The 12,727-nt window shown below is 42.8% G+C and overlaps 1 protein-coding gene across 1 annotated transcript; it reads left to right on the top strand.

Annotated features, from left to right (window-relative positions):
* Positions 1 to 3,707: 3,707 nt before the first annotated feature.
* On the top strand, positions 3,708 to 9,564 carry LOC106612481 (coatomer subunit delta). The gene is made up of 10 exons (XM_014213657.3): positions 3,708 to 3,905; positions 5,081 to 5,344; positions 5,579 to 5,758; positions 5,872 to 6,077; positions 7,107 to 7,268; positions 7,441 to 7,606; positions 7,864 to 8,011; positions 8,137 to 8,245; positions 8,851 to 9,055; positions 9,189 to 9,564. Exons 1-10 carry the CDS (start codon positions 3,903 to 3,905, stop codon positions 9,276 to 9,278), a joined length of 1,533 nt encoding a protein of 510 aa, XP_014069132.1. The 5' UTR covers positions 3,708 to 3,902; the 3' UTR covers positions 9,279 to 9,564.
* The last annotated feature ends 3,163 nt before the right edge of the window (positions 9,565 to 12,727 follow it).

Here is a 12,727-nt window from a genome sequence, read left to right on the forward strand (position 1 = left end):
TGGGGGACTGCACAAGCCTTCTGGAAGATCTGGTGAAGGCGAAGATGGTTGAAAAGAAGAAAAGTGGAATATGTTTTGAGTGAGTATGGAATGGAGGATCTCATAGAACTTTTGGAAGAGCTTGAGGAGGAAATTGAATGTAACGAGAGTGAGGATTTTTATTTTATTCTATTTCACCTTTATTTAACCAGGTAGGCTAGTTGAGAACAAGTTCTCATTTACAACTGTGACCTGGCCAAGATAAAGCAAAGCAGTGCGACACAAACAACAACACAGAGTTACACATGGAATAAACAAGCGTACAGTCAATAACACAATAGAAAAAAATTACGTCTATATACAGTGTGTGCAAATGGCGTGATGAGGTAAGGCAATAAATAGGCCATAGTAGCAAGTAATTACAACTTAGCAAATTAACACTGGAGTGATAGATGTGCAAGTAGAAATACTGGTGTGCAAAAGAGCAGAAAAGTAAATAAAAACAATATGGGGATGAGGTAGGTAGATTGGATGGGCTATTTACAGATGGGCTATGTACAGCTGCAGCGATCGGTTAGCTGCTCGGATAGCTGATGGTTAACGTTAGTGAGGGAAATATAAGTCTCCAGCTTTAGCGATTTTTGGCAATTCTTTCCAGTCAATGGCAGCAGAGAACTGGAAGGAAAGGCAGCCAAAGGGGGTGTTGACTTTGGGGATGACCAGTGAGATATACTTGCTGGAGCGCGTGCTACGGGTGGGTGTTGTTATCGTGACCAGTGAGCTGAGATAAGGCGGAGCTTAACCTAGCAAAGATTTATAAATGACCTGGAGCCAGTGGGTCTGGCGACGAATATGTAGCGAGGGCCAGCCAATTAGAGCATACAGGTCGCAGTGGTGGGTGGTATATGGGGCTTTGGTGACAAAACGGATGGCACTGTGATAGACTGCATCCAGTTTGCTGAGTAGAGTGTTGGAGGCTATTTTCTAAATGACATCGCCGAAGTCGAGGATCGTGGGAGAGTCAGTTTTACTAGGGTATGTTTGGCGGCGTGAGTGAATGAGGCTTTGTTGCGAATAGGAAGCCGATAATATTGGATTGCAGATGTTAAATTTTAAAACATTTTTTTTATTATTTCACCTTTATTTAACCAGGTAGGCTAGTTGAGAACACGTTGTCATTTACAACTGCGACCTGGCCAAGATAAAGCAAAGCAGTGTGACACAGACAACAACACAGAGTTACACATGGAATAAACAATAAATGAGTCAATGACACAGTAGGAAAAAAAAAAAAGTCTATATACAGTGTGTGCAAAAGGCATGAGGAGGTAGGCAATAAATAGGCCATAGTAGCGAAGAATTACAATTTAGCAGATTAACACTGGAGTGATAAATGAGCAGATGATGATGTGCAAGTAGAGATACTGGTGTGCACAAGAGTGAGTCTGGAAGGAGAGCTTACAGTCTAGCCAAATACCTAGGTATTTGTAGTTGTCCACATATTCGAGGTCAGAACCGTCCAGAGTAGTGATTCTAGTCGGGTAGGGGCGGGTGCGGGCAGCGAACGGTTGAAAAGTATGCATTTAGTTTTACTAGCATTTAAGAGCAGTTGGAGGCCACAGAAGTAGTGTTGTATGGCATTGAAGCTCGTTTGGAGGTTTGTTAACACAGTGTCCAAAGAAGTGCCAGATGTATACAGAATAGTGTCGTCTGCGTAGAGGTGGATCAGGGAATCACCCGCAGCAAGAGCAACATTGTTGATATACACAGAGAAAAGAGTCAGCCCAAGAATTGAACCCTGTGGTACCCCCATAGAGACTGCCAGAGGTCCGGACAACAGCCCCTCCGATTTGACTGCACTGCACTCTATCTGAGAAGTAGTTGGTGAACCAGGTGAGGCAGTCATTTGAGAAACCAAGGCTGTTGAGTCTGCCGATAAGAATGTGGTGATTGACAGAGTCGAAAGCCTTGGCCAGGTCGATGAAGACGGCTGCACAGTACAATCTTTTATCGATGGCGGTTATGATATTGTTTAGTACCTTGAGCGTGGCTGAGGTGCACCCGTGACCAGCTCGGAAACCGGATTGCACAGCGGAGAAGGTACGGTGCGATTCGAAATGGTCAGTGATATGCTTATTAACTTGGCTTTCGAAGACTTTAGAAAGGCATGGCTAAATTAACTGTGGTGGCAGGTGCAATGATGACTGTTTTAAGGAGTTAAGTGTAGAGGGAAGTGGTGTGGTGTGGGAGGTTTACATTTACATTTACGTCATTTAGCAGACGCTCTTATCCAGAGCGACTTACAGTAGCGAATGCATACATTTCATACATATTTTTTTTGTACTGGCCCCCCGTGGGAATCGAACCCACAACCCTGGCGTTGCACACACCATGCTCTACCAACTGAGTCACAAAATAGGTTGGCGTCAAGTGCAAAAAGAGGGATATGTGCTCCAGTAGTTCAGAGATGGAACCTGGCGAGAGAGAGGATGAAGTATCTGCGGTGAGGACTGCGGAGTTCGGGCTTCGTCCCGAGGATGATAAGGATGATTCTGGTCCAGTGGGAGTGAGATTTATAGAGAGAATGGATCCTTGCATTTTGCCTGATCCATATGTGGTGTCAGGTTGGGTGGAAAAGTGGTTGGTGAAGGTAACTTGGAGTGGACTCGTGATGATTTGTGTTTCGTCCGCCTAGCGTGAGTGGGCGCTCCGGAAAACGCAATTGGGAACAAAAATTGTGACTTGATTTTCTCTTCAGAGCTGGATGCTGTTGAAAGGAATGATAATGAGGGTTACATTAAGTGTTGAGGAGGATCAATTGAAATTGAATATTCCCGATGTCTGTGACGCACGCCATTTGGTGAGATATAGATCCAGTGGAGAGCATGGGGAAGCGGAGAAGACAATGTCTGTCATGCTGAGTTTTTGATACAGTTTCTGATACAGTTTATGGGGATGTTGCAGCACTGTGTAGGAGGGAGATGCCTAGGTGTGAGAAGTGTGCCGGTGAGCATGAGACGAAGGGATGTGTGGTATCGGTGGAGAAAGTTATGTGTGTTAGTTGTGGGTGCCCTTGGGGCTGGAGATCAGAGGTGTCCTGTGAGAGAAAGGCAGATTGAAGTTGCCAGGGTTAGAGTAGTATAGAAAGTGTTGTATGCCGAAACAGTGAATAGAGTCGTAGAGGAAGATGGTTACAGGTTGAGGGATACTCATAGCATTCCTGTGAGTAGGCAGAGACCAAAATAGAGAGTGATGGGAATAATATGTGCTTCAGTAAGGTGGGCTTTTTGGCATTTTATAGCGATGGTTGTAAATTGTACTGCAGAAATGGATTGAAAGTCACAGAAAATAGAGGTTGTGGTGACAGAGAAGCACTTGGGATTACAAGGATTTACATCTGCAGAACAGCTGCAGGGGATGTTGAGTGGTAGTGTTATGTCCTCTCAGACTATTGGTCTGGAGTAAGACTAGATATGGTTAAATAGTGAAATGGGTTGTTGCTTTTTTTGAATAGTTGGTAGGGCAGTTTTCCTTTCCCCCAATTTTGTATTACCACGTCAAATAATTGAATTCATGTAGGTCGACCATGAGTGGCATCACACACCAGTACAGTAGGTGGCAGTGTATGCGCCTAACAGTTGGATGTGATCCGCCAACCAAATCCCAAAGAAGATTCCTCTATCTATCTCTATGGATCAAGCACACAGCGCGCAACTTTTGACAGGTTAGTGGTTTATCAAGGAAGCAACTCATCTGGTTGGAGACGTGGCTTTGCCCGGCTGCCATATTGAAGCACTAGCAACACACAGCTTAACTAGCTATTCAACTATATTTTCTTTCTAAAGGCGCTTTAGATATACTGGAACTCGACTGAGCAAACACCATCGGGGATTGAAGATCGTTTTCCTAAAGAGAAATTAAAAATGGTGAGCACAGTGTTACATGTCAAGGCTTTATCTTCTTTTCCGCTTTAGCTTGATCATAACAACAAACATTAGCGTGCTAACGTTAGCCCCTTGGCACAATGAAATGAAAAGCAAATCAAACTTCACTTGCCAGACAACCACAAAGGTAACGTTAGCCAGCCAACTTTATTAGCTAAGTTAACTATATAACGTTAATGCTACTATTATTTAGCAGCTATTTAATGTAACGACATTATGTAGCTAAGTTAATGTTAACTACCTAACGTACAACAAATATCAGCTAGTTTTTAGTGTTAGCTAACGCTAGCTGGCTAACTAACGTTAAGTAAGTTTACCCAGCTAACTAGGTAGCTAGCTACAATTTAACAATCTAGATAGATCTTAGCATTGTACAGGTTGTCTGCTACTGTTGGCTGTCTGTTAACTGTGCAAAGATATGTTTGCTGGTAACGTTAAATGCTTGGCCTTGCTAGGCTAGTTAACTACCTAGCTAGTTATCAATAAATGTCAACCAATGGATCGTGGCTGTATGACATTGTCATTGATTTGCACTCGGTAATCTAGTAAATTAAGTCGCTTGGATCAATGCGTTATCATGCCTTGCCTTGGTCCTGGTATTCTGGGATGGTAAGTGACTGAAAAATACTTTATTTTGTCACCTGTAGTAAATTGTAGCCAGCATATACTGAACTGCACTGGGGGTCAGAACACAATCATGGTTACATTATGAAACCATGGAGCTGGCGTAAGATATGGGTTGGAAAACGTACCTCAATGCAGGAATGGAATATGCCACTGTACTCGAAATTGTACCTTTCCACACTGATACATCGAGAAAATTGAAATACTGCCATTTTTCCCTGAAAACTGTCCTTTCATCCTCATGCTAGCTAGGAGCCAGAGCAGTGACATATCCTAACCCCACGTTGTCCGACCTATATCTCCTGCCGGCTCCACAGTGTCTTAATGTAACCATGATTGGTTTCTGAACCCAGTCAGTTCAGTGTAAACAAAAGTATTGGTAGTGTCGGAATTGAGTAAATTCGCACATAACTACCTTGCTTAGCCAACAGATTTGTACCACTTAGGGTTACCCTGTCTATCACTCTGTCATCATTAATGAAGACATCCCACTTATGAACGTATGTTTGTGATTCTCTCTGTCCTCCCTGCAGGTGCTTTTGGCAGCGGCGGTGTGCACCAAGGCAGGCAAAGCAATCGTGTCACGGCAGTTTGTGGAGATGACCCGAACGCGTGTTGAGGGCCTTCTGGCCGCCTTCCCCAAGCTCATGGGCATGGGCAAGCAGCACACGTTTGTGGAGACGGAGAGCGTGCGCTACGTCTACCAGCCGTTGGAGAAGCTCTACATGGTGCTGGTCACCACCAAGAACAGCAACATCCTGGAAGACCTGGAGACACTACGGCTCTTCTCACGCGTGGTATGATACAATCCAATACATCTTTATTTATCCATTACACAAAGACAATGGAAATTGTTCATATTGGGGTCATAGTATTTAGGACCCACACACACACAACAGGCTGGGAACAGCACTGCTGCTTACGAGTTCAGAATTCATCCATCCCACCAATAACATCAAATGGGATCATATCCTACAATAAACGTATGACTGTTGATATTGAAGTGTTCAATTGTGTTTTTCTCTTTTCAGATCCCGGAGTACTGCCGTGTGCTGGAGGAAGGGGAGATCTCAGACCACTGTTTCGACCTGATATTCGCCTTCGACGAGATCGTGGCCCTGGGCTACAGGGAGAATGTCAACCTGGCCCAGATCCGCACCTTCACCGAGATGGACTCTCATGAGGAGAAGGTGTTCCGGGCAGTCAGAGAGGTGAGACACTTGTAGCTAAAGCGCCCATAACATCCGGAGGACGTTTATGTGTGTGGCTTTAGCTTATAGTAACCATGATTTGAACGTTCCTCCTCATCTGCTCGGCCCCACAGACCCAGGAGCGAGAGGCCAAGGCAGAGATGCGGCGAAAGGCCAAAGAGCTGCAGCAGATCAGGCGAGATGCCGAGCGCTCTGGGAAGAAGGTGCCGGCCTTCGGCGGGTTTGGCAGCGCCGGGATGAGCAGCATGTCTTCGGGGTCAATCATCACAGACACCATCATCGAACCCGAGAAGCCCAAGATGGCTCCCGTCCCAGTCAGGTACGCAAATTATGGAATTTAGGTGTTGAATTTGATTGTGTGTATAATTGTGTTTGGCAGATAGGCCCCAGAGTTTTTCCTGATAACGTGACCAGGGTTGGAAATTAACTTTTTGGTCCAACAGCCACTGGCAGGTAGATGAGAATCTAATGGCCACTCGTTTTTTTTTTTACCAGCCCAAATATTGTTTTGGCATAATTACACCAAAAATCAAATGATGGATGAGTATGCTTTGTAATATTTCTAAAACAAGAAATGTATTACTAGAAAGAAGTAATGTGATATATTGCTCCATTCAATTTCATTTTTGTGACCCAAGTCTTTTATCCAATATATGTTCAAATCAATCCTTTAGTTAGAATAGTTAAACAGTTCTACAACTGGACATTTTAAGAATCAACAAAGTGCCTGCCCTGTACAAAATGCTAAGTGATACAACTTATTTATTATTATTAGTTCAGGCCTCTAACACTGGAATTTTTTTACAAGGAGTACGTAAGTTGATATTTATGAGAACTTAAATAAATTGAAGAGCACAATTAAATTATGAGAGTGAGTAAAAGTTTATGAAAAGGATGTAACCTGAAATATTTGATTCATTCGGTGAGACAAATGTTCAGCTGCCCCTTTAAGGGGTGGGCCGTTACTATGGCAACGGCACTCTGTTTGTCAGAGATGATTGAGAATCTCTGCACTAGCAGCAGACAGTTGCAGCAAACTCAAACTAATATTGAAAACAACCTAGCATTTGAACAAAACTATGTAACTAGACAAGAAACATGAGGATAAAGTCACACTTTAGTAGCCTTTCGTGAATTCGACCTTCTACATTTTGGCTTTGGATTGAAAAAAAACTGTTACCAAATGCTGTGTAACCATCCGTCAAGGTGGCTGGTGAAAGACGTTCTTGCCCACCAATGCCCTTCTACCCGCATTTGGCAGGTGTTAATTTTCCACCCTGAACGTGACCTGACCAGGAAAAACTCTGGGCCACAGAGGCTGGTACTGACGATCATGTGTCTCCCACAGGCCAACCGGATCCAGCAAAGCCCTCAAGCTGGGCGCCAGGGGGAAAGAGGTGGACAACTTTGTGGACAAGCTCAGGGGGGAGGGGGAAACCATCATGTCCAACACAGGGAAAATGCCTTCGCTTGCATCCAATGTCCTACCGCCACCAGTTAATGTGGAGAGGTACATTATTCCTGTTTTTGAAATGTCCATTTTTGATAGTAAGCCAAGGTTTTGCATCAGTCTTTATCTTGCAATCAATGTCTGTGTTTTTACTATTGACATAATCCCTGTGTGTGATGATAAAACCTCAATCTTAACCTTGATGACACCTGTGTATGTATGTTTTCCTCAGTGTCCACATGAGAGTTGAGGAGAAGATCAGTCTGACCTGTGGACGTGACGGAGGTCTACAGAACATGGAGCTCCTGGGCATGATCACCCTGAGAGTGACCGACGACAAGGTCGGCCGCATCCGCCTGATGGTCAACAACTACGACAAGAAGGGAGTACAACTGCAGGTGAGTTGTTCCAATCCAGACTGACCCATGACCTTTTTTAAAGGCTCATGGGTGGTGTTCATTAGTGCACAACGTTGTGAAAAATCCAGTTGTTATTTGACTAGTAACCTCAGCACCATTCCATTTCAAAATGTTTCTCCCTGTGTGCTCCTACTGAACACAGCCCAATGTATTAGATTTATGTAACAATTCATCCCATATCAGATATATAATGTATGTCCACTGTGTTGAAATTGATTGTATCTCCTGGTATTTAGACACATCCCAATGTGGATAAGAAGCTCTTCACTTCGGACTCTGTGATTGGTCTGAAGAACCCAGAGAAGTCTTTCCCCCTCAACAACGATGTGGGGGTGCTGAAGTGGAGACTCCAAAGCACAGATGAGGCCCTCATACCTCTAACCAGTGAGTCTCATTCAACTTGTCATCCTGCTGCCACCATCTGTGATCTGCAGTTATTGTGGTATGATTTATTTAGTGTTAACTATAGTACATTTTTAAGTGTCATCGCACCTTTGTTTTGTCTGTAGTAAACTGCTGGCCTTCAGAGAGTGCTACTGGCTGCGACGTGAACATTGAATATGAGCTGCAGGAGGAGAGCCTTGAACTCAACGATGTAGTTATTGCTATCCCTATACCGTGAGTTTATGGGTGATAAAATGTTAATTGTATTTTATTGTGTTGTGTTGCGACTGTATAACAACCTTGCTGGGTTCTCTTTGTCTGGTTTCCCAGAGACAGATTTAAGCCTAGCCCTGGACTAAGAAGCATGTGAGGTGTTTTTTAGTCTAAGACTATGCTTCATTTGTGTCCAGTAAACCAATCAATCAATCAAATGTATTTATAAAGCCCTTTTTACATCAGCCGATGTCACAAAGTGCTGTACAGAAACCCAGCCTAAAACCCCAAACGGCAAGCAATGCAGGTGTAGAAGCACAATGGCTAGGAAAAACTCCCTAGAAAGGCTGAAACCTAGAGAGGAACCAGGCTCTGAGGGGTGGCCAGTCCTCTTCTGGCTGTTCCCGGGTGGAGATTATAACAGAACATGGCTATGATGTTCAAACGTTCATAGATGACCAGCAGGGTCAGATACTAATAATCACAGTGTTTGTAGAGGGTGCAACAGGTCAGCACCTCAGGAGTAAATATCAGTTGGCTTTTCATAGCCGATCATTGAGAGTTAGAGACAGCCCAAAGTTGATGGTTGTGTTTTTTACAGTATATGGGTGTATTTCCTGGTGTAGGTCTGGAGTTGGGGCACCTGTGGTAGGAGATGTGGATGGAGAGTATAAGCACGACAGCAGACGGAACGTTCTAGAGTGGAGCCTACCCGTCATAGATGCCAAAAACAAAAGCGGCAGCCTGGAGTTCAGTATCGCCGGGCAACCCAACGACTTCTTCCCTGTCAACGTGTCCTTCGTATCCATACGCAATTACTGCGACATACAGGCAAGTTCCCCTTTTTACGTTGCCACTTACTATGCGCATTTAGGCCAGGTCAATGATGGAACACAATTCTCTTGCTGACATTGCTATCCCTGCATTTCACTCATCACATTACCTTTTTCTCCTATTCCCTCAGGTTGCCAAAGTGACTCACGTAGAAGGAGACGCACCGGTAAAATTCTCTTTAGAAACTTCGTTCCTCGTCGACAAATACGAGATCCTGTAAAGAAAAATCTACGTCAAAGCTCTGGAGAAGACAAAATAAATACTTGCCCACCTGTGTAACATTTGAGACTACACATCAACAGGACTCAACTCTTCAAAAGCCCCTCTGGCGGCGGAGCGCAGCATTGGTGTATTTGTTTGTATGAGAGAAATCTGTGTGTGTATATATATATATAGAATTAAATTTAACAGGCAGCGAAACATGCTGTTATCCGTCGGAGAGTCGGGAAGTCAAAACATGACTAAATTGGCAGCAGAGGAGGGAGATGGGTGGTGCTCTTGATTAAGTGGTGGTGGGGTGGACAGTACTAGCTACAAACAAGCATCAGGGACGTGTTCGTTAGGACGCACAACAGGGAGAGAAAAATCCCACCGTTGTGCAACAACAACTTATCCTTTCTCATTTGCTGAAAACTAAAGTGAGCCTTTCTAATTATACAAGTCCAGGTAGTCCCTCCCTGATTCAGTCAGTTTTCTTCCGTTTGGTGCCTAATGAACTGGTCATTATTCAGCTCGTTCATCGCCCAACTTTTGAGGTTGAGAAATTAGTCATCCCCAACCCCAAAGAATCATGCATCCTTTACCAGAGCCATTTAGTCTTTTATACATTGAACATTAAACATTGGACCAGATTTAAGAAAGCGGAACTATTCAAGTGGTCTTTCATGTTGTTGTTTTTAATCATAACTACAGGTTCACCAGAAACAAATTTTAATGCTGCCTGTTTACCCACTAAAGGCAGGTTTTTTTGTTTTTCATTAGATTGGTTGATCTCAATATGTAGCTTCAGGTGTTGACTGTGGTATTAAGAAACTTAAGATTGAAAAGAGTAAGCATCCAATATGGTTGCGTAGATCTGTCCAGCTAGTCCTCTAGCAATTGACACCTGTTCTCTGATTGTGTTTTTAACTTGTCCTTTTGTGTTCTGTAAACATACCTAGAAATGCAGTAAACATCAGCACTGTAAATGGTTTTTGGCATTTTCTTTCCCCCCTTTCAAAATTCTACTAATCTCAAGTGCGAACTGTTCATCTCTTCCCAACATAGACATAGTTATTGAAAACCAGACAAAGCATGAAAAGAACAGACAATTCACAAGGCTAACCACTGCATTTGTGGCTATAGGAGTTCTTGAAAAGTAATCAATTGAAAGCTCAATACTATTTACAAACTTATGTTGTTGAAAAGGGAGATCCGATCAGTATACTGTGGTCCATATCAGTTCTGCCTTCAGTCATCAAACCAACATCAATAGAAGGAATACTTTGGTCCTATTGCAAGGATGATTCTGCTGCCAGTGACGCCACCTCCCTCATGACTCCAGTCAGTCATTTACTCCCATGATGAGCGAATGCTCTCCTTTAAAGTCCACTTCATCGTAAGAACAACATGTAGTGGTTTCATTTTTATGTTTTGTTTGTATTCCTGGAATTTCAATGCGGTTGGTTGGATAATGGGTTTTGAAGATGGGACATTTAACTGTAAAGAAAGAGGGAATCATAACATTCCAGTATAACATTTGATGAAAAAGATCTTTAATTGATTAAAGTGTATTATTCAATTTTGTGGTCATTGTTTTATTTTTGTATAATTTTTGGGGGGTAGTTTCAAAGTTCATTAATATGTTTCAATGACGTTATAGACAGGTTGGTTGATGTGCGCAACTATGGGACAAAACAGACAGGGTTGGCTTAGGGTGCATTCGTTAATTCGCTCTGGGCGTTTGTAAATTCAGAGTGTTAGAGTGCACACTGGACACTGGCTGAGGAGTAGGGTTGATCCGAGCGTTCTGACCTCCCAATGGCAGTCAAGCACCCAAGCTAATTGGCTAAAGTTAGCTAGCTAGTTACTTCCAGACATAAATGCGAGAACCATTGTGCTTAGCCTAGCAGAGCTGGTTATGCTGTTTTCATGTTATCCAGAGGGTTGGTGACTAACTGTGCTGCTGGCAACAATTTAATTAAGCTTTTTTGCAGATGTTTACTGACACCAGCCATATTCGATGGGTGTTGAGCGTTCGTAAATTCATCAGTTATTCTGCACTCTGGCACACTCAGACGAGAGCGATCTGAAATCGGCGTAGACAGCCAGGGTGAATTTACGAACGCGCCCTTAGATTGTTGACATGTAAACTATATTTAGTCTCCAAATATACAGTTGAACAATGAGCACTTGTCTCAAATACATCATTACAGTTGTTGGTTAGCCAGCTAGCAATTTTTTTATATCTGTGTTTTTGCATGCACATTGATTAATGAATCTTATGCTACACAAAGATACATAAATGTTTCTAAACAAATCCAATCTGTTGGATTTTTTTCACCTGTTACTGAAGTGGTTGTTCCAGTTTAGACTGTGTAGGTAGTCTCATTTATTCATCTCTTTAACCCAGGCAGTCATTCTGAATGCAGATTATGTATGGATAAAAGTTACAAATGTTGGATATCCACAATCTGGCTGGATTCCAATAGGAATTAAACATTACCTTGCAGGCCAGATGTGTACACAATTATGCAACACTTTCGGTGACCAATTTTGGACTCGTGAGCACTACTGTCAATACGACTCACTGCAATTATACAAAACATTTGGCGCATCACTAATAATTAAGCACTTTGATGCTGGTTTTGCTGGTGACCCGTTAATGCTTGTATGCTGGTCACCAGCATACCTGTAAACCCCAGCATAAGCTGGTCATCAGCATCAAATCGTCCAGAACAACAAACGCTGGTCACCAGCAAAACCAGCACTAGCATACAGTGCCTTCAGAAAGCATTCACACCCCTTTACTTTTCCCACAGTATTTTGTGTTACAGCCTGAATTTAAAATGGATTACATTTAGATTTTGTGTCACTGGCCTACACACAATACCTCATAATGTGAAAGAGGAATTATGTTATCAGACATTTTTACAAATGAATAAAAAATGAAAAGCTGAAATGTTTTCAGTCAATAAGTATTCAACCCCTTCGTTATGGTAAGCCTAAATAAGTTCAGGAGTAAAAATGTGCTTAACATGTCACAAAAAGTTGCATGGACTCTGTATTTGAAAATAGTGTTTAACATGATTTTTGAATGAGTACCTCATCTCTGTACCCCACACATACAATTATCTGTAAGGTCCCTCAGCTGAACAGTGAATTTCAAACATGAATTCAACCACAAAGACCAGGGAGGTTTTCCAATACTTAGCGGAGAAGGGCACCTATTTGGTAAATGGGTATAAATAAAATAAAAAGCAGAAATTAAATGTCCCTTTGAGCATGGTGAAGTTATTAATTACACTTTAGAGGGTCTTAATACACCCTGTCTCTACAAAGATACAGGCGTCCTCCTTCCTAACTTGCTGGAGAGGAAGGAAACAGCTCAGGGACTTCACCATGAGGCCAAAACAGTACGAGTTTAATGGCAGTGAGAGGAGAAAACTGAGGATGGATCAACAACATTGT

The sequence above is a fragment of the Salmo salar genome, chromosome 09, assembly GCF_965601325.2.
Source record: "Salmo salar chromosome 09, fSalSal1, whole genome shotgun sequence".
NCBI classification, from domain to species: domain Eukaryota; kingdom Metazoa; phylum Chordata; class Actinopteri; order Salmoniformes; family Salmonidae; genus Salmo; species Salmo salar.

What these genes read in the sequence shown, in the direction of transcription:
- LOC106612481 (XM_014213657.3), top strand. An exon ending in TGTTCCGGGCAGTCAGAGAG is followed by an intron (nt 5,759 to 5,871) that starts GTGAGACACTTG and finishes TCGGCCCCACAG; the next exon opens with ACCCAGGAGCGAGAGGCCAA. An exon ending in ATGGCTCCCGTCCCAGTCAG is followed by an intron (nt 6,078 to 7,106) that starts GTACGCAAATTA and finishes TGTCTCCCACAG; the next exon opens with GCCAACCGGATCCAGCAAAG.